We start from the raw sequence: 20,711 nt of genomic DNA on the forward strand, positions 1-20,711 counted from the left end.
AATTGTCTAATAATACTGAATTGCGATTATACTTTTCGAAACATAGGTGATTATTACATTGTCACGGATAGACATGTACAAATCGTAATTTCATTATTTGTTTATATTTTGTTTGTTTCATTATATTTAACCAAACTGTTATTGATGTGTTTCACCACCAGGCGTCAGCAACTACTTTATAAACGTTACAATTTGGTGAATGGTAAATGATCTGCTTAAACGTGCATAAATGACTGCTATTATTTGTTACTGTCATTTGGATACTCAAGAATGTATCTGTTAATGACAGTTTTGGTAACTGGTGCCCGAATAATTTGATTCGATTAGACAATAATTACTGGAGATCGGTCACTAACAAGCTGGGAGAACTAGAGAAAAGCGGATACTTTATTAATCCCCGAAGGGAAATTTGTGCGCTGTTTATTTTTTTACAAGGTCAATTGTGAACTCATCTAACTTACCAGACCTGCCACCACACACCAGAAATCACCACATTTCACCCTGTGCACAGCGGGGGTTGGGGGGCAGGTCTGGGAGAAGGTCCCCGCCTGGTCCTTCTCTTGGTCTCATGGTCTAAATTTAAAACTGCTCCAACCTTAAAAGGTCCTGACGGGGTCTTGTGAGTTCTGCCGAGTGGCAGCATTATTTTTGTTCTGTGGACTGCTGTCCTGTCCACTGCCCCTCACCCTGCTGCTTCACCTGGATCCGGACATACTTTAGCCACTTTTGGAATACACCCTTTCTCTTCTTTTCCACCATTGTACATTAGTGGATTCTTATTTGGGGTAAGTGATTTCAATATATTTTAGTGACTATTTTGTTTATTAAATATGTATCTTCAGCTAAGAAAGATGTAATCAACACTCATGCCATTTACTAAATCCTGAAATCATTAACCAGTAGTAGGGCCTGAGGCCTACTTTGAGCTATTATTGATTTTTGTATCATGTGTTTTAATTTATGTATTTTATTGCTCCTCATACTAACAGAGTATTGTGCCTATGTTCTGGTAGACAATGACTGCATGTGCCATTGCGTTAAAAATGATCCTAAAAGAAATACAGCTGATCAATTCAGTTGACTTTTGCTTTACATCATAACAAAAGGTTTTCATGACTCAGGTTTATGTTTAGGCATTCTGCTCCTAATGGCTTACAGTTTTCATTTTATATCCCTTAGAGGCATACACTGTCTCCACCAAGGGTTTCTCAGGGACTTAACTTTAAGAAAATATGCATATAAACTGCAGATCTTGTAATCACCTTAATAAGTTTTGATGACAGGATGATGGGTCTAATGGGACATTACAAGTTGTTTCATGTTTCTGGACTGTCTAAACTGTTCATTTGTCATTTGAATGAAACTATTAGTTGATAATTCGATTTCCGGATAAACAACTGGAATAAAGTTAGAAAATCTTGCCTTTTTGTCTTTTTGAACTTTGGGTACATGCACTGTTATTGGGACTAAACAAACATTTAAATATGTCAGCATTGGCTTTAGGGAATTTTAAGGGGCAGTTTGGACTATTTCTTGACATTTTAAATGTCTATTGAGTAAATCTGAAAATCAATCAGTAATGAGCAGAGATGTCTACCAAACTGGCTGTAAGAGCAACATTTGACCCTTTTCCAAGTGAGTGTTCTCATCAGTCATATCATAATATGATTATCTCCAACCACAATTTGTTTTCCACTTGCAGAGCAGATTATTATTTGAATTTTCATACAGGCACAAAACAAAGATTGACAAGTTGATGCTGCTAGAGTTAATTCACTATCTGCCTCTTCTTCAATTAACAAAGTAGAATTAGATTTTAACCCGCGCTGATGCTTGAACTGCTCACACAAAGAGAAAAGCCATAACACCATGTTACCAATTCTTGGTTGCCTTTTCTGATGCCTAATCACTAGTCCCTGCCCTCAGCTAACCCTCAATGCAGACATCAATCTTTAAGAATAACAATGATTTGATTTACAGAGCTGGTAAAGTAACGGACAGTCTGTCGTTTTAAGTTGGTGGAGAGGCCCTCAGGATGTCAGGAACATTACAAGTGACGCAGAAGCAGCATCAGCAGCTGGAGAAGCAGCAGCAGCAGCAGCAGAAGCAGCACTATGAGAGCAGCTATTACCTGAGCACCAAATCATCAGTTAGCAAGCAGTCGTTAACGACTTACAAGACCTCCAGCCAACGGTAAGAGGATGGGAGTGAGGCAGACTCCAGTGGTTGGTATTTGAAAACTTGCCGCTTCCCTAGCCCAGCAAGTGATGAAAGCATTCCTGCAAGGCCTCTATCAAATATTCAACACTTTACTTAGGGTGTGTTGTAGCTGCTGTGTTTTATAAAAGCATATGCTGCCCCTTTTCCAGTCACCATCTACACATGGAGGTTCATCTTTTGTGACAGCACGGGACGGTGTGGCAGGAAGGCAACTTTTCACTTCAAGATGCTTGCAGATAAAGCAGGTGTAAATTAAGTTTTAGGTATTTCAGTCTAATCCCAAGTTTTCATATGCAAATGAAAACTGTGGCTCTTGAGATAAAGCAGATTGTCTACAATTCACAGGGTTCCTGGTTTGATCCCTGTCTCCTGTTGTCCAAGTAGCAAAGTATCCTTGAGCCCACTGAAATCAAATCACTACTGATGTGTGTTCGTCACTTGCAATGTCACTTTAGATAAAAAGACTAAATGTAAATTGAAAGTCAAGATGCTTAGTTCTTTTTTAGGACACAGGTCAAATAACGATTTCACTAGATCAAACACTCACTCAAGTCAGTCAAATGTCAAGTCAGAGTCTACATTTCTGTTCTATTGTCTTTGTTTAGAATGTCTTCCCCAAACTAGTGGGCTTATTTTAAAGAGACACACTCAGCATAGTGTGTGTGTGTATGTGTATGTAAAGTCTTAAGAATGTTCACATTAGCAGATCAAATTTATGGGGGTTTTTCGGTTTATCCCTGAGTTCAGGGTCGCCACAGCGGATCATTGTCCGCATGTTGATTTGGCATACTTTTTACGCCGGATGCCCTTCCTGACGCAACCCTCCCCAACTTCTGCCGGGCTTGGACCGGCACTGCACAGCTGGGGATGGGAATGGGCTGTTAGGGGTTCAGTGTCTTGCCCAGAGACGCTTCGACACATAGCCAGGACCAGGGATCGTACCGTGGACCACTGCCTTTACCAACTGAGCTACAGCCACCCCAACAGTAGGAGATAAAACAGCTATGTAAACCCCAATTAATACACAATTACAAACACATTTATACACTGAGCTGAAACAAATAGTGAAATAAGAGTAGAATTTTATTTACATAATGTTTTTAAACATTCTTCAAAGAAAAACATCATTAAAGCTTCTCCAGTATAAAGAATTCCCGTTTTAATTGACTTTATTTGGCTAATGGACCAATACTCAAATATGAAAGACTTCAGCTTTCACTTTGGAAATTTGTGAAGCAAATTTTTATTGTGTGATAGTTTGTAGACTAAATGATCAAGAAAATAACAGGCTATATAATAATATATTGAGGCAATAACATAAGATTTCAGACTAATACCATTCAAGTCTTAACTTCCTACAGTACTTTTGCAGCAGAGCTAATCATTTGCAAATCCCAGGATATGTCCCTGGAACTTGTGGAGGCATTAAACCAGTGGTCTCTAATTAAACATTGGTGCAAACACCGACCTCCTTTGTGTGTTGATCAGCATGTAAATGGCCTACTGTGCCTTTTGTTCTTCAAGCTGCAGGGCTCAGTGCACATGTTGGAAGCCTGATGGCTTTCTAAACGGGGTCAGGGAAGGAATTTCAGCTACAGTGAATGGCTGCCAGATATATTCATGTCCAGCCGAGCTATTTCTGTAGACATGAGACATTGCAATTGGGCCAACTGTAAAGACACTGTATGGAAGTCATGAAATTGTAAACGATGGTACACTGGATGATGTTTAATATTTAAAGATCTTGGTTCAGTATTCACATTTGATTCTAGTGCAGTTTTGTTTGACCTTGCTAGCAATTATGTATCGCATACAAAGTTTCCGATTGGTACTGTTGTTACTTAAAACTCAAGACAAATACTGTGGCCCCTAAGAATGTAAGGAACTGAAATCTTTTTTTCAGCACTGAAACTATTTATGCCTGTGACTTTCTGAACCAAAGACTTCCTTTCAGCGCACCTGGTGAGTCAGCAGTAGAAAAAACTTCTCTGCACTGCAGAAATCCCTTCTGATACTCTCTCTATCCGTCTCTCTGCTGTGCATTCAGCCCTTTCCACTTGGGCTGGGCTTGATCTCACCTTGCCATTATAGAATATAGTTTATCAAAGACATACTATGGTACTACTCCTCCAGGCTAGTTGACTAGATGAGGGCAGCTTTGGCAGAGATTCTAAGTGAAAGCAAGGCTTTAAAATAAACCTTTCCATCCGTGTGCACTTTCATCAGTCCAAGCTCCATTTATAACCCCAGCAGACAAAAGGGAGGCCCTAGAGACTGATAGTTCAATGAGTCGGACTGTAATGTAGGTCAAGGTCCCAGATGATGGACAGAAATACATTTTTCTTTTTTGAGTAACTGTACTTTGTTCTGAATGTGTCTTTATTTAATAACATATTTAACATATTTATTTTAAGTTTTATAAATGCCCTGAGGCAGGTTGGATTATGTTTAAGATATATATAGGTTTTTTTTCATTGTTCAGGGGTTTCCCATCACATTTTCCTGTTATTACAAAGAATCGTGGTACTTATGTTCAGTCACCCCTAGCTAAAGCCAACACAGTATTTAGTCTACCCTATTTAATATTAATTTGCAAACAAAATGTTAAAACACCTCTTTTTGTAATGTAATATAGTTAATGTGCTGCTCTACAATTTTGAATGTTTCAACAAAATTAAACACATGAAGGTTTTTGCAAGGCTGTTGTATAACACTACCATATGATTTATTGGTGTACCAAAAAAATGGGTCATGGACTGTATTTCTTTTCAAATGTGACTTATTGTCAATATCATTTGGCTTTTTTGATAAGAAACAGATATTTTTTGTTTTTAAATTGGTATCTTGTGACAGTTTCTGACCTTCATTGTCCGTACGTCTCGGCTTAAAGCCTATTTGTTCCCTTTAAACACAATGCTCTTTTTAACAGGGCAATAATAAATAGTTTTAAAATCAGGAATGTTGAAAATCAGTATTAAAGAGTAATGTCATTTTCAGAATCCTGTTTTTTATTGTGTAGATACATATAGCTGCAATTACTATTTACAGCAATAGCATCAAACACAATACATATATGTGATAAATGCTAATGTGTTTCCAAGATTTTTTGGACACATTCAAGGTCAGTGACACTGTGGATAACACAGAAAAAATCCATTGTTGGTTTTAGGCTTTGATTGATTTGCTCTATGAAAAGTGATGTAATGGTTGTCTGTTGTCTCTTTGTCTTAAGCGTGAAGACCTCTGTCAAGACAAAGAAAGGGCGGGAGGAGGTGAAACTGAGCCCACTACCTAAGAGAGCCAAACGCACCTATCTGGCAATGGACAAGGACAAAGAAATTATTGGCTATGTTATTCCCGTGTTTAGAGCTGAGTGAGTGAGGAAACTGGAAACACATAATCATTCATCTAAAGACAATCAATACCACTGATTATGCACATTTTACTACAATTACTTTAGTATCAACATGGTATCATATAAGTAGGATCTGTTTTAAGGATGTTTTCCTCTTCTGTTGTGCTTTTTTTCTGTCCCAGTCATGATGTGGTTCGACGGCTAATGGAGGCCCAAGAAGAGGAGGTTACAGAAGAGGGAATTAACTATGTGGCCATGAGAAACCTATTTGTCAGGGAGGCCAGGGAGTCTGTGGATGTTAAGGTGGAGAAGAAAAGCAGAACAACTCATATCAGGGAATCAGCTGAACGCCTAGAACTAGGCAGGACGGTAAATTCCATTAGGGATCTTTATGGATTTTCTTTGATATGATCATGCCAATTTCAGATGGGCTAATGTCTCAGTTGTGATCTGAATATTAGAATCTGGCTTCACTCTCTCGTTCTGTAGATGGACGAGTGGGCAGAGTTTCGTAAGAAAATGAACCCAGACAGCCTGACACACCCTCCAGAGTTTATCAGCAAGCCCCGTGGACAAACTGTCTGGGAGGGCAAGAGTGTCAAGCTGTACTGCACTGTGGCCGGGTGGCCCAAACCCAGGGTCGCTTGGTAAGATAGGATCCAAGTTTAGTGGTCCCCATCTTCTTTAACTCACAGGATAAAAGAGGCGATTGCTCATGTGTTGTCATGTATTTGTCATAAAGATGTTTTCATCCATCAGCAAAGTTTATTTTCTGCAGTCTTAACACTCTCACACACACACACTCACAAGCAGAACAGTAAAAATAAACCAGCTGTTTTTTTGTTTTTTACGTCTTCAAGGTACAAAAACAATGTACTCATTGATGTCAAGGCCCACCCCGAGAAGTACTCAGTGGAGAGCAATTACAATGTGCACTCCCTGGAGATAAAGAAGTAGGTAATCACGCTGCTGGGCCTGAGAGTTACTGAGATCTGCCCAAAATGCACGTTACTCCAAGCCGAATGTTTTATTTTAAAAAGTATTTTTGCAGGGTGCTGCCAAGGGGATGCTGGTCATTCATCATGTCTGCATATTGTATTTTTCAGCTGTGATTTCTTTGACACTGCCCAGTATCATATCTCTGCCCTCAATGTGAAAGGGGAGGCTTCTTTCATGGCTACTGTTGTTGTCAAAAGTAGGTATTGGCCCCTCTATCTCTGCATTTTAGATAGTAGCATTATAACAGTCCAGAGTCCAGTTGTGTCTGGTAGAGTGTTTTTTAGATTTTTAGAGTAAAACAGCTTCAGTAGGACATATTTGACTGCAGGAAAAATCCCACAGCTCTTCTTCTTTACAGTTTATCATATCTTTGTCACATTAAATATGTATTTTAAAACTCTTTTGTTACTTTTACCTATGTTTACTGACTGATATATTTCTCTTTAGGGTTCCAAGAAGGCGAGGAAGCCGGCCCACTTGACCCTAAGCCACGTGAGTCACTTTAAATGAGGAAACCTTCTTTTCATATGAAATGTTACGAAAGAATGCTCCACAAAGCTGCACTAATTTTATTATTAACACTGGAAAAACTAAGAGGGGCCATTCATAGTGTTGAACCCGCAGAGAATTATCACTTAGCTTTGCAGTTCCTTCAGCTCTATGAAGTAATTTGGCATCTTTACGTTATTGTTTTGGCATTTTTGGCCTGCAGTTTTGTTTTTTCCTTTACTTTGCTTCCTTAATGTAACACCCAGCCAGCAGCTATTTGCTGTGATGAATCCTAACTGTCTTGCTACGAAGGGCAGACACTTAGCAACACACTAGTGAACACACAGCGGAGCAGTTAGCAGCTAAACAGATATTTCCCTTATGAGATGGTGAAGACTAAAACAGAACTAAACAGAGAGTGAATATTGGGCTCACATTTCCCAGCTGGTCAGAAACACAACTCCAAATGACTGAGTGTGCGCTGAATGTGGAAATGGACAAGCGCGTGTCGTAGGATTAAGAGCTACATATAATCCAAGTGTATCCTTTCATGGCTTCTTAAGTTTACATTACTGTAGTGTTGACCTGTGTTGGGGTTTTTTTATTTGGATTTTTTTTTGCACTTACCTCCACAGATGCTTTCAGCCCTGAGTATGGTGTTACCTTTGAGACCACCATCATTGACAAATTTGAAGTGGCTTTTGGTCGCGAAGGCGAGACATTGAGTCTGGGCTGTAGGGTCATCATCTATCCAACTGTAAAGAAATACCAGCCCGAAGTTGTGTGGTACAGAAACTGTACGTAGAAGAACAAAGCAGAACTGTAAAATGTACCTTCATAAAATATATACTATATTTTATCATTATAAGAATTTATCCACTATATGTACACAGTTGCACCTCTATCGCTAACGTCTCCCCTCAGATGTGCCCTTGAAGCCCTCTAAATGGGTTCACACCCACTGGTCTGGGGAACGTGCTACACTGACTCTTGTCCACCTTAACAAGGAAGATGAGGGCCTGTACACCCTGCGCGTCAACACCAAATCTGGCTTTGAAACTCACTCGGCTTATGTATATGTCAGAGGTAAAGTGCATCAGCTAGAGATTTCATTAAAAAATTTTGTTTGTTTGTTTTGCTTTGTATTGTGCTGAAAACAACAGTGTTACACGCAAAGTACACATTACAATTCCAAAAATAAACGGGAACTGTTCAACACTTGTTCTAAGGTGTTTGGTTTCCTCTGAGGAATGTTGCCTCTATATCTGTCTGCATTTCAGAAAAGTCACAGCAGAGAGTGGAGAGTGGGTTAATGAACAAGAGACAATGTTCAGAATCCATGTTCAGTGTTACTAAGATATGAACTAATATGTCCTAGACAGGGCAGCCACACACACACACACACACACACACACACACACTCTCATATGAGAGTATAAGTAGGTCAGAAAATGGAAGCTGAGTTTGTAATGGAGTTCTGCCTTTATTTAGAAACAGCACTACTCACGTGTGTGTGTGTGTCTTGCAATTTCAGATGCTGATGTAGAGGTAGAAGGGGCTCCTGTAGCCCCTCTGGATGTGCATTGTCATGATGCGAATAAGGATTATGTGGTGGTGACCTGGAAGCAGCCAGCGGTGGAAGGCAGCAGCCCCATTCTGGGATACTACATTGACAAGTTGTTTTACAGTCTTCTGCCATACACCAGATGATAATAAGTGATAACTGTCTTACAGTATCATTTGTGATGTTCACAGATGTGACTTACGTGTTTTGTGTTGATAGGTGTGAGGTGGGCACCCACCACTGGGCTCAGTGTAATGAAAGCCCAGTGAAGTTCGCTCGCTTCCCTGTTACAGGACTGGTGGAGGGGCGTTCTTACATCTTCAGGGTGCGAGCCTTGAACAAGGAAGGAGTCAGCCATCCATCTCGTGTCTCCGAGCCCGTGATTGCCATGGATCCCTCCGACAGGGCTCGTCTCAGAGGTAAGAGACCCACACCATTGTTCTGCTGATAAGCTAGAACTAGACAGCAATGACACTTTTAAATGTAATTATTATTTTTTATACCAACAGCTGGACCCTCAGCTCCCTGGACTGGAATGATTAGGTTCACAGAGGAGGATTCCACTGGTATGGGAGTATCAATAAAAGTTTAAGACAATAGAAGGAAGGAAATAAATTTGGAATCATGATATAACATGAATTAGTAATATAGAAAATTAATTTTCAAATGTGTCAGTAGTTAATAGTATTTTATTCTGACTCTCTGCATTTCATAATCATACAGTGTAAGGCACTACTACTACATCTAAATAAGGAGATATGCCAGTTGTATGTCCATTGCTCAAACTAAGATATAAAAAAAAAATGTTTTTTGTATTTGTTGGTATTTGTATCATATTGACATTGATACAGAAAATGCCTAGCCCAACTGACTTGTGCCATCAGTATGTAACTTTTAATATTATATATTTTTTGTAGAAATATGTTCCACTAATCTAAACCTAAGGTACAAAGGTGCTGTCAAAGCCTCCTGTAAAATTGCTAATTGAACTGCACTAGCAGTGGTGAAGAGATATTCACTTTTAAATGGTTCAGAAGAGGCTCACCACTAACTAACTAAAGAATCCAGTAAAAGTTACTTTCTCCAGATAATGTAAACTTCCTCTCACTTCTGCAGTTGGCGAGATCCCTGGAGAACCCACTGATGTTGTGGTTACCGAGGCAACCAAGAGCTACGTGGTGCTCGCCTGGAAGCCTCCCATCCAGAGAGGTCATGAAGGAGTCATGTACTACATTGAGAAGGTGAGGAGAAATAGATAACATGAAAATGGAGTAACAGTATTTACCATTAACAGTTACATGATGAGACTGCTAACTTTGCAGCTTAAGACATGCAAATTTAAGGTATTGGGCTTTAAGGTATTGTAATAGTATTTTTTTCTTTTTTTTAATTGTGTTATTATATTGATAAAAATATACATTGACAATATTAAATGCAATACATTGGTATTGCATATGTTATAGTATTAAATATACATTATTAGTATATTACATAACATACTTAATAAGGAAGGTTTTTTTAAACACTAGTATCTAATCACTCTTGTAAAAAACCACTACTGCTACTCTTAAACCACTGCTTGAATTCTAATTCTAATTAATTTAATTCATTCGTTTTTAACCTTGGGTTTAGGAAATGCCCCTAAAAGAGGAAATATAGAAAAACGCAATTCTGCTGCTCCAGATTTACATTACTCACATTGAAGTAGTAAGGTGAATCCCATGCATGCCTCTAAAAAGTGCTATGTGAATGATTTTTTTTAAACCAAAAGACAAATGTAATCCATGCAATTACACATTTCTTCTGTCGAATGGATCACAAACCTGGGAACCATTGCTTTACATATTGAACTCTTGGAGAACTTGAGTTAAATTGAAGTACATCTGATATGTCAGGACCAACACGGAGGTTTGAACCCACTCATTCCTTCCCTTTGACATTTGTTTTAAATTTCAGCTGTCAGACACCAGTGACTACTGTTAACTGTCTTCTGTTGTCTCTCTGACGTGTCTCTTGCCGTTTGTCAACTCCAGTGTATTTCAGGGACAGACACCTGGCACAGGGTGAACACTGGTATGCCAGTGAAGTCTCCCCGCTATGCCCTGTTTGACCTGGCAGAGGGAAAATCTTACAGCTTCCGTGTGCGCTGCTGCAACTCCGCCGGAGTCGGCGAGTCGTCTGTATCCACCGGAGAAATTACTGTCGGAGATAAACTAGGTGAGCCAGCAAGCCCTGCAAATACATCAGGACAGCTGCTGCCAAAAGATTTCCTGCCCGTTAACTGTAATTACTCTTCGTTTATTTGTTTCTTTCTCAACAGACCTGCCCTCTGCTCCAGGCAACCCTGTGGTCACTAGAAACACTGCCACCTCAGTGGTAGTCTCCTGGGGGGCTTCTAAGGATGTCAAACACCTGGTCGGCTACTATATTGAATGTAGTGTGGTGGGCACCGATGTCTGGATGCCTTGCAACAACAAACCTGTCAAGCAGACCAGGTAAGTACAGTTATAAGAATTCATTCAGTTCCAGCATAAAACAAAATGATAAAACAAATAGATAAATCATTCAGAGAAATATCTGTCCAGAGTTTTTTAACATTAATGGTCACTACAGTAACATGCTATCACTGACTAATGAGGCTGTACTGTACAGTAGCCCCTAACAAGGTATATTATTGGGAAATGTTTAATCCTTGTGAAACTATATTTATAATAAGAATCCTTGCCTTCGTGCCATTTTTTTCAGGTTTGTGTGCCATGGCCTGATCACAGGGCTGAACTACGTGTTCAAGGTAAAAGCCGTCAATGCTGCTGGATACAGCCAGAGCTCCCCCAATTCTGAGCCACTGGTTGTGAAAGCTGCTGTCTGTGAGTGTTCTTATCAAAACTCATCATTATTTGCTTTGCCTGTAGCATGCAAGCTTTTTCCCTCTGCTCCATCCTCCAAGCTATTTTAAAAATGTATTTATGCAGGGAAGGATCAATTTGTTTTAGTAAGACCTGCTTTAAATTCATAGCTCAGCAGATTCACATACATGACCTGAAGCCCTCTGCCCCTTGCCACTGAGCCGTGAGTTTATCCTACAGTAACTCATCTTTGTTCATGGACCTTGTTAACATTCATCAGCCCTTTTCCTTTACCAAAAATCTTTAAATATTATTCTAACTTTACACAGCACAAATTCTCTAACATTTTGCTTTGCATAGCTCGCTGCTCCGATACCTCCTCTTCTTTATTTACACCAGTTTCATTAATACAAGTGACATATATTTATATTTGAAAACTTGTCCATTACTAACTAACTAAGTATTTTTTGTCACTCTGCTCATTCTTAAATTCATGATTGACATGATTAAATAACAAATTAGATCCCATTTTACATGGATTTTCCTTTGTGTAGCTTACTGTATGTAGTTTCTCTATAAATGTGGTTTTTGCTCAAGTTTTGTTTTGCTGTTTGATAACTCTTCAGGGATGCCTCTTAATGCATGGCCGAGGTGAAGGCTAAAACACTGTGTTCTTAAAGAGCATGAACCTAATGACAGTCTCGTCTGGCTTCAAAGACTTTCTTAGCATCAAAGCTATCCTGCTTCTCCTCTTGAATGTAAGTACTTCATCCATTCGGAGGACTTCACAGAGTGTGTTTATGTATGTGCACAAAGCATGTAGCATGTTCAACTATAGCACCTAATTAGTGAGATATCTTAACACTAATGACCACTAAGTGTGTGGAGAGTGTCAGGACAATGTGTTGAGACATAGGACAGATTTTTTTCATCAAAGTAAATCTAAATATATGAAGTTTAAATGTTTTCTTGAACACACTTCTTTTTCGCACAAATAAATGCTCATCAGCTTACTTGCTTTATTTTTAGCCGTCCCTTCGAAGCCTACTGGTGTAACCTTGCTGGAGGCAGTCAAGGACTACATGGTGCTGGGCTGGTCCGAGCCTGCTAACAATGGAGGTGCAGATATCAGGGGATACTTTGTGGACTACAGGACAGTGAAGGGCAACGTTGTTGGAAAATGGCGTGAATTGAACCTCAAGGCACTGACGACTACCACTTATAAAGTAAGTTCTTTCGCCAGAGTTAAAGATTATCGTTTTAAATTTTGATTTAAAGTCTTTTTCATGACTGAAAATAGTAAGACAAGTTACAGTGTGATTGTAAACAAATGATATTATCTGCTCTGCTTTTATGATTACCTGCCTGAAAATTTTAAAAATAACTTCTCATAATCTACATTGGTTTTCTTTAGGCTGAGAACCTGAAGGAGAACGTCTTCTATGAGTTTCAAGTGCGTGCTGTGAACATGGCAGGTGTGAGTAATGCCTCTGTGCCCAGTGCACCTCTGGAGTGCAAGGAGTGGACCATTACTGTGCCAGGTACAGGATAACATTAGACAGACAATATTGTCCCAGAAATCAAGGCAACATTTATTTAAATTGTCTCAACACATTTTATAATAAAATGCATTTCTGTATTTGAAACATTAACAAAATAAGGCAACTTGGACTATATCTCAATAAAATTTCCATCATCTTCTATTTGTAAACAACACAGAAAGTGCACATTATCCCTTAAATGTAGTTATGGAGTTACATATAAAAACTGTTTGTATTCTTCCTATCAAATGCTCATTAAGTGTAAATAATGTATGTAACATTTTTTTTAAACATGGGCAGTAATATGTGGGAACTCAAAAGTGATACCAGCTCTATTTAAATAACTCTATCCTTTAGAATGTCAGGGAAAGACTAAACTCCCCTCCGTCTGTTTCCATAAGGTGGTCCTGTCGGTCTTCATGTGCTCGAGGTTCGTGACACCTCAGTTGTGGTCCTGTGGGAGCCACCTGTGTTTGATGGCCGCACTCCTGTCAATGGCTATTATTTGGATGTCAAGGAGGCCTCTGCTGGAGAGGAGGGCTGGAAGGCAGTCCATGAGAAAGTCAACAAGTCGAAATATATGAAGGTGAAGAAAATGGATGCAGTGTATTTTGAATTGTGGTTTCAACGGGATCCTTCCTGTGTTATTTTCATGTGGATTACTCATGCAACATAATAAGTGTCCCTCCTTTCTGACTCCTTATGTGCTCATTAAGGTGACTGGGCTGAAGGCTGGTACAGCCTACGTCTTCCAGGTGCGTGCTCAGAATCTTGCTGGAGTTGGAAAACCCTCTGCCATCTTAGGTCCAATCCTGGCCCAGACTCGCCCTGGTGAGTTTTCCTAAATATGGAAAGGTCTGGAAGAGTCAGTCATATGGCTTCATTACTGACACATGACTTGACATTTTATATAGCAGAAAAGTGGCTGATAGCTTATAATAACTAAAATCCGGCTGAATTGTGTAATGTAATGATGATGCACATGCGTGCGCGTGCACACACGTACACACACTCACACACAAACAGTAACAATTTACTCTCTCTTCCTCAGGCACCAAAGACATTTATGTAGATGTTGATGATGATGGTGTCATGTCTATGGTCTTTGAATGCTCTGAGATGAAGGCAGACTCTGAGTTTGTTTGGTCCAAGAACTACCAGGAAATCACAGACACCTCACGCCTGACCATTGTTAAGGAACGGGGCAAGTAAGTGTCATATGAGTTCCTAGCGTGTCATGGCAGCATCCCAGGACCTGAATGATTCAGCTGATGTGATTGCTCCTGCTCACCTGTTGTTTCCACGTGTCCTTGTCTGCAGGTCAAGAGCTATCTTTAATAATCTCTCCCTGGAAGATCTTGGCACCTTCTCCTGTATGGTCACCAACACCGATGGCATCTCCTCCAGCTACACACTCACTGAGGAGGGTGAGTAAGTCTAAAGTCCTGGCGTCTCTGCGGCTGTGTGTCTGAAACTTGATTCAGTTGTTTCATGTTTGTGTGACATAAGGTGTGAGGGGGGCTCCTGTCTGTTATCCTGTTTCAACAGCTACTTATCTGATAGTTGGTATGATAAAAAATAATGATTAATGATAAAGCTTTCCCAAGTACAGTCAAAAGAGAAAAAAACTGTAGAACTAGCAGTGATACTAAAGGGTTTTGCACAGTCCATGAAAGTCACCATATTTCTGTTGTTTGACAGGTATCAAGCGTCTTCTGGATATCAGCCATGACCACAAATTCCCTGGTGAATATCCCACTAAACCACCAACAACCAATACCACATTGTCTTTGTTACTTATTGTAATAATATAAACCACTTTACTCAGCAAGACTACAAGATATTATAGACATCAGCCCATGGTTATTTAGGCTCCACGTATAAAAGAAAATGTGAAGTTGGTTGCTCAAGAGTTTTTAAAATTATGGTGTTCTGCAGTTATTCCCTTCAAGAATGAAATGGCCCTGGAGTTGCTTGAGAAGGGTCGCGTGCGATTCTGGACTCAGGTGGAGAAATGCACGTCTGCATGCCAAGTGGATTATGTCTTTAATGATGTCATTATTACTCAGGGAAAGGTAAGAATCAAACGGTAGCTTGTCACTCTTATTCATGTTGTTTCATATGTCTTTCCTTATACATCTTGCACACACTAATTACAATTATTGGGTTGGGGTTTGGTTTTGCTTTATGCTTTTTAATGATTCCAGAAATACACAATGAACTTTGACAAGTCCACTGGCATCATTGAAATGTTCATGGACTCTCTGGAGGTCACTGATGAGGGAACATTCACCTTTAACCTGGTAGATGGCAAGGCTAAGGGTACAACCAGTCTGGTGCTCATTGGAGATGGTGAGACCTTTGTGTTTTATTGATGTTAAAAATGGACAGTAAAGAACCCACACCAGCTTTACTTTGCAGTGTTGCTTTTGTTGTCCACTGAGGGGCAGCAGAAGACAACTTTTCCTTTACTGCTGCTTGAATTTCTTTGTCACCCAACAGTTATGGAAAAGATGTTGCTGTAAGGACTGTAATCTGCAATTAACATTTACGTTTTCTTTGCTGTTATTCAGAATTTAGGGAGCTTCAAAAGAAATCAGAATTTGCAAGGGCAGAATGGGTCAGGAAACAAGGTAAGCGATCTTAATCCTGCTACATATTTATTTTTTAGTTTTTAATTAATTTTTTTGTCCTTTTTTATCCCGTGAGTTCTGTAAGTATGCTTCCTTAGTTATTTTCCTTTGACTATTCACAGGTCCTCACTTTGTGGAGTACCTTGACTTTGCTGTTACACCAGCATGCGATGTGCTGTTGAAATGCAAGGTAGGGAAAGTAACTATAAATATTTATACTGCTGTAAATGTTTTATTTTAAGATGCGGCATCACAAATGTGGGGGCAGTTTAGGTAACACAACTTAATCCCCTCTGTCTTCTTTTTTTTCCACAGATAGGAAATGTCAGACCTGAGACTGAGATCACCTGGTCTAAGGACAGCATCGAAATTGGGGAGGATGATGAGGATGCCAAGAAAATTGAGAGGAAGGACATAGCTCTGACCTTTAATATCGGAAAGGTCAGCCCATTAGATGGAGGCAACATTTTGTGAAAAGTCGTGAGGTTATGAGTAAAGAGCTAAAAGCTATGCTTCAAACGCAGCAATGCTTGTGTTGTAGAGCTATAGGCTCAATGCTGTCCTCCCAACCATCCTTTTCTGACACACAGAATCATAAATGATGAAACACTTTTCAAAACATTCCTCCCCCTCCTTCTGCTGTAGTGCTGCGGGAGTCAGCATGTGGTCATTGGGAATCAAAGTTGACACACTGGGTACAACGGAATTTTACTTTTAATTATCTTTCTGATATAGTGTATTTTGATATTATAGACTTACATGTTACATCCTGTTTATAATGTAATGTCTGACCTCATATTGCAAATGCAGTTTATGGGTTATCAGTGTTATTCATTCATTCATTTCCAACACTAAATTCAATTTAACTCATCTGGACCTCATACTCAGACCCTGGAAAGCTGTGCATTTTGGGGATATGAATGTGGTGTCAGTCACTGCCAGTGAAGTTATATTTTTATTTCAGGGTACCATTATATTAAAACAGCATAAACATTACTCACATAGAGAGGGTTGGTGTTATTGCATGAGCTCAGGAGAGGCGACCTGTTCATCGCAACTCCTGTCATTCACACTTGCAATACCTGGGTTATCTTTCTAATTCACAGTTGGTTATTAAGCAAGAGAGACAGAATGTAAAAGACAGAAAAAAAGCCACCTGCAGATGAAGTTCCCTTGCCAACAAGACCCAAAGTCTGGACATAATCTTTGCTGGCATAAGTTGATGCTTAATAATTTCTCCATGTGTCGTCCTTGTCTTACCTCTTTAAAGTTTTTTTTTATAACACCTGCTGCATTCTGGGCAGGAGAGAGCTTGCCTTGATCTAGCTGGTCTCTGTCTGGCTGTTCGTCTGTTAACTGTCCCAAGAATATATAGTTTGATATATAAGGTATAAAATACCTTATGTTGTCTCAAGGAACGTAAATTCGCTTTTGCCTCAATCTACAGATCTGCAAGAAGGATGCAGGTATTTATGAGGTTTTCCTGAAAGATGACAGAGGCCACGATAAGAGCACTTTCAATATGACGGATGCAGGTAGTTAAATTTTTAATGTATAAAATAAGTGCTGTTAGTTTAAAAAAACAAAATGGTGATATTAGTGTATGTGGCATTAATTGCTCTTCTCTTCTTTTCCCCAGGATACCAGGCTGTGATGAATGAGCTGTTCAGAGTTATTGGTGAGTCATTAAACTTCACAGTCACTAAGCAGTAATGAAGCGCCACACATTAAAGAAAACCACAGGGAGAGGCAGAATTTGGTTATTTACAATTTGTTCCCTCAGCACAAACAAATAACAGAAGGAACTTTAACTACTTTATTCTTTATATGGTTTCCATGGTATGTATAAAAATGCCTGCTTATTGGTTTTGTCTTTTCAGCCAACTCATCCAGTGAAATCAAAGTCCGCAGCACTGAGCATGGCATCATCCTCTATTCCACGGTCACACATTACAATGAGGACCTGCGCGTTGGTTGGCTCCAAAAGTATGCAAAATTAATCCATGACCTTATTGTATATAAAGCCACACTGACTTCATACTCATGCAGACTTTCTGTGTGATTGCTCATAAAAGATCCCAGTAACTAAAGTGAAATATTCGATCAATAACAAATTATATTTGCTTTGCTGTACTTTATTTTTTAGGGGCAGCACACATTAAAACAACACAATGACGTAAATGTCTCAGATTCAGCTAGAAGACTAATTTACATCTGCAGTCTCTGTAAAGGTTAGGAGTTATATGTTAAATAAAATAACAAAACAATACATACCAATCTAGTACAACACAAAAGAAAGAAAATGTAATGAAACTGTAGAAGCAGGCTAACTCATGTCTGGTGGTCGAAAAATGATCGACTCCAGAGATCGCTGTAAAACAAGCACTGAACATTTATTGAATTCCATATTCCATAATTGAGCTCATAACAAAGAAAACATTGAGACAAGGACCAATAAAGTCCACAAACACGTTCTATAAAAATATTCCACAGAACATGGTAAGAAACCATGTCCCTCCACAGCTACACACTCAACTTTCCACTACTACCTTTTAGCACCAATAGCTGTAAGTTTTAGCTCCAATAGCTAAAAACAAAAATAAATAAACTAAACATTGTTTCCCTGACAACTGACTAGGCAAACTTCAAAGCCAAACACTTCAAAGGCAGTTATGTGATGTCATTGATTACATAATCGATATGCTTATACATACACTTCTTCATTTACCTAACCTTTCTAGACACAACAACCACAGAATAGAACAAAAACAGAACAAATACAGAAAAACATCCTGTTGGCTCATACAAAACCAAAAACAGAGGCTTAAATTGAAAATTGTAATTACACAATAATAGACAGTAAACATTACAAAGGACTAAAACAAACCTAGTCTTACTAGCAAATTCTACAGCACAGATGCAGCATGGTCACACACTAATAACAAGAATATAGCATACACGAAATTATCAGCATTAAAGTACATGCCAGTGATTTTGAGAAGACAATTAGCAATAATAGACTGACTATTGAACAAAATGTGAGTTCTTATACACTGTGTATTTCTTCCTTCATTATCAGGTGCATAAAACTAATGTGTTATAATAATACAACATCCCTACAGTAAATCCTTCCATTTATGAGGATTTTAACGTGTTGTGTTGCATTGTTTCTAAAAAAAATTGCTTCCATAAAGGAAAAAAAGCTGTCTGCCTTTTGTCTCAAGGATGGCTACCCTCTCACATATTTCTCCTTGTGAACTTTTAAAGAAACATATTGGAAACAAAAAAATATCAGACCAAATTAGGCTGAAATAAGAATCGCAACTTTGTCTCCAAGCAGTGGAAGTCCGAGATTTGAGCAGTCAAATTTTCCTCTGGGATGTGTCAAGTCTCTTACAGAGATGTAATACCAACTTTCCTATTTTTGTCTTGCTTTTCACTTCTCACTGTGTACTTTTATGATCCCCCATTTCTTCATCAGAGATAATAAGATTGCTGCCTCAGAGAGAGTTAAGTCTGGAGTCACAGAAGACCAACTTTGGCTTAAGATCAATGAGCCCACTGAAAAGGACAAGGGGAAATACAGTATGGACATCTTTGATGGAAAGGGCAGTGTAAAGAGAGTCTTTGAACTGACAGGCCAGGGTAAGTAAAAGTGTTAAAGTCAAAAGGAGAACATGTCCCATTAACTTTGATTAACTTTAACTTGAAATTTAATTTTTTGGCTGGTGCAGCATGGGAAGAGGCATTTCAGGAATTCCAGAGGCTCAAGTAAGTAAAGAGCTGACTTCATACTTGCTTTGTGTCATAGTGTACTTATGTCTAAAGAGAATGTTTACACAGATAGTTGTCACAAACCTGAAATAGATTTGACGTTTTTACAAACTATAAAGTCCTCAGAATACATTTCCTAGCATTGTATATTTTCAGAAAAATGATATAATTGATAGTGATATCATTTTAAAATGCGTCTGACAACCTTTGTCCCCTTCCTTCCATAGGGCTGCAGCAATTGCAGAAAGAAGTAAGTGGTTAAGAGGCAACTTAAGTTGTAATAGATTTTTTTTTTTTTTACTTACTAATATCCTGGTCTTATTTGTGTAAATTTAATTTTTTGGAAATGAAATATCCACACTGCTGAAATAAGGGATTGAACAAATAAAATGTCCATACAGGACATATTGTAATATGTTCTCTTACTAATGAATTATAAATGTCAGAAACAGGCTAATATTATGCTGTACATAAATGCTCCACGTATTGAATGATGGTTGCCATTTGCTTCTTGGCTCACTTGGTATTTCTTGTTTAGACCGTGCTCGTGTTGTTGGAGGCTTGCCAGATGTGGTTGCAATCCAGGAGGGCAAGGTAAATGAATTAGATTCACTGTGCAATGTTCATTGTCTGACCTTCCATTTTTTCTTTCAATATTTGTCGTCTGTCTCATGTAATCCCTAGAAAAATCCAGTTTTGTATTTCATACATCAAATCGTGCAATCTGCTTCTTCTCTTTAGTCCCTGAATCTGACTGGCAATGTCTGGGGCGAGCCTGTGCCTGAGGTGAGCTGGACGAAGAATGAGAAGCCACTTGTATCTGACGAACGCTACAAACTGAAGTTTGAGCAAGGGAAATTTGCCAGCATCACCATCGCCACCGTCACCACAACTGACTCCGGCAAATACGCTCTCCTTGTCAAGAACAAGTACGGCACGGAGGCTGGCGAGTTCACAGTCAGCGTCTACAACCCAGAAGAAGAGGAGGCTAAGGAGGAGAAGAAAGACTAAATGATGATTCGGTGTGATGAAGTAAAAGGGTGAAGATAAGCGACTGAGCTATCTCCAAAGCATTTTACCCCGGCACATGCTGGTGCACCTAAGCAGTTATAATAAATACTGAATACAGCGGCTTTCTCCTGTGTCTTTCATGTGCTGGGCTAACAAGCTTTGGGCATTGCTAGTCAAGGAAGTAAACACTGAATGTCAGGGAGAGGGGATAGTTGTGTGCTTGTAGTTGCTTGCCATGTTGTCTGTTACTTCTGGCCACTATCAGCAGTTAATTTCTAG

The 20,711-nt window shown here is 39.2% G+C and overlaps 1 protein-coding gene across 2 annotated transcripts; it reads left to right on the plus strand.

Moving 5' to 3' along the window:
* The first annotated feature begins 616 nt into the window (after window positions 1-616).
* On the plus strand, window positions 617-20,550 carry myom1a (myomesin 1a (skelemin)). 2 transcript variants are annotated; one of them, XM_067475661.1, is made up of 37 exons: window positions 617-785; window positions 2,016-2,193; window positions 5,453-5,593; window positions 5,758-5,944; window positions 6,065-6,222; window positions 6,436-6,528; window positions 6,682-6,770; window positions 7,022-7,066; window positions 7,699-7,860; window positions 7,988-8,149; window positions 8,598-8,739; window positions 8,847-9,046; window positions 9,137-9,193; window positions 9,744-9,868; window positions 10,661-10,844; window positions 10,948-11,122; window positions 11,373-11,494; window positions 12,503-12,699; window positions 12,888-13,014; window positions 13,416-13,600; window positions 13,731-13,845; window positions 14,066-14,222; window positions 14,335-14,441; window positions 14,716-14,760; window positions 14,953-15,089; window positions 15,222-15,366; window positions 15,588-15,647; window positions 15,770-15,837; window positions 15,963-16,088; window positions 17,095-17,182; window positions 17,287-17,325; window positions 17,528-17,633; window positions 19,129-19,292; window positions 19,382-19,418; window positions 19,649-19,671; window positions 19,960-20,015; window positions 20,163-20,550. In XM_067475661.1, exons 2-37 carry the CDS (start codon window positions 2,036-2,038, stop codon window positions 20,430-20,432), a joined length of 4,452 nt encoding a protein of 1,483 aa, XP_067331762.1. In that variant the 5' UTR covers window positions 617-785; window positions 2,016-2,035; the 3' UTR covers window positions 20,433-20,550. The 2 variants fall into 2 exon arrangements, with proteins under 2 accessions (XP_067331762.1, XP_067331761.1); XM_067475660.1 differs by having other exon boundaries at window positions 618-785; window positions 1,981-2,193.
* Window positions 20,551-20,711: the final 161 nt, after the last annotated feature.

Source organism: Channa argus, chromosome 14, assembly GCF_033026475.1.
Source record: "Channa argus isolate prfri chromosome 14, Channa argus male v1.0, whole genome shotgun sequence".
NCBI classification, from domain to species: Eukaryota; Metazoa; Chordata; class Actinopteri; order Anabantiformes; family Channidae; genus Channa; species Channa argus.

Excerpts from the sequence above, each read along its gene's own strand:
- myom1a (XM_067475661.1), top strand. The coding sequence starts at position 2,036 with ATGTCAGGAACATTACAAGTGACGCAGAAGCAGCATCAGCAGCTGGAG. Across the intron at positions 11,495-12,502 it reads GGTTGTGAAAGCTGCTGTCT|CCGTCCCTTCGAAGCCTACT; the intron begins GTGAGTGTTCTT and ends CTTTATTTTTAG. Across the intron at positions 13,015-13,415 it reads GTGGACCATTACTGTGCCAG|GTGGTCCTGTCGGTCTTCAT; the intron begins GTACAGGATAAC and ends TGTTTCCATAAG.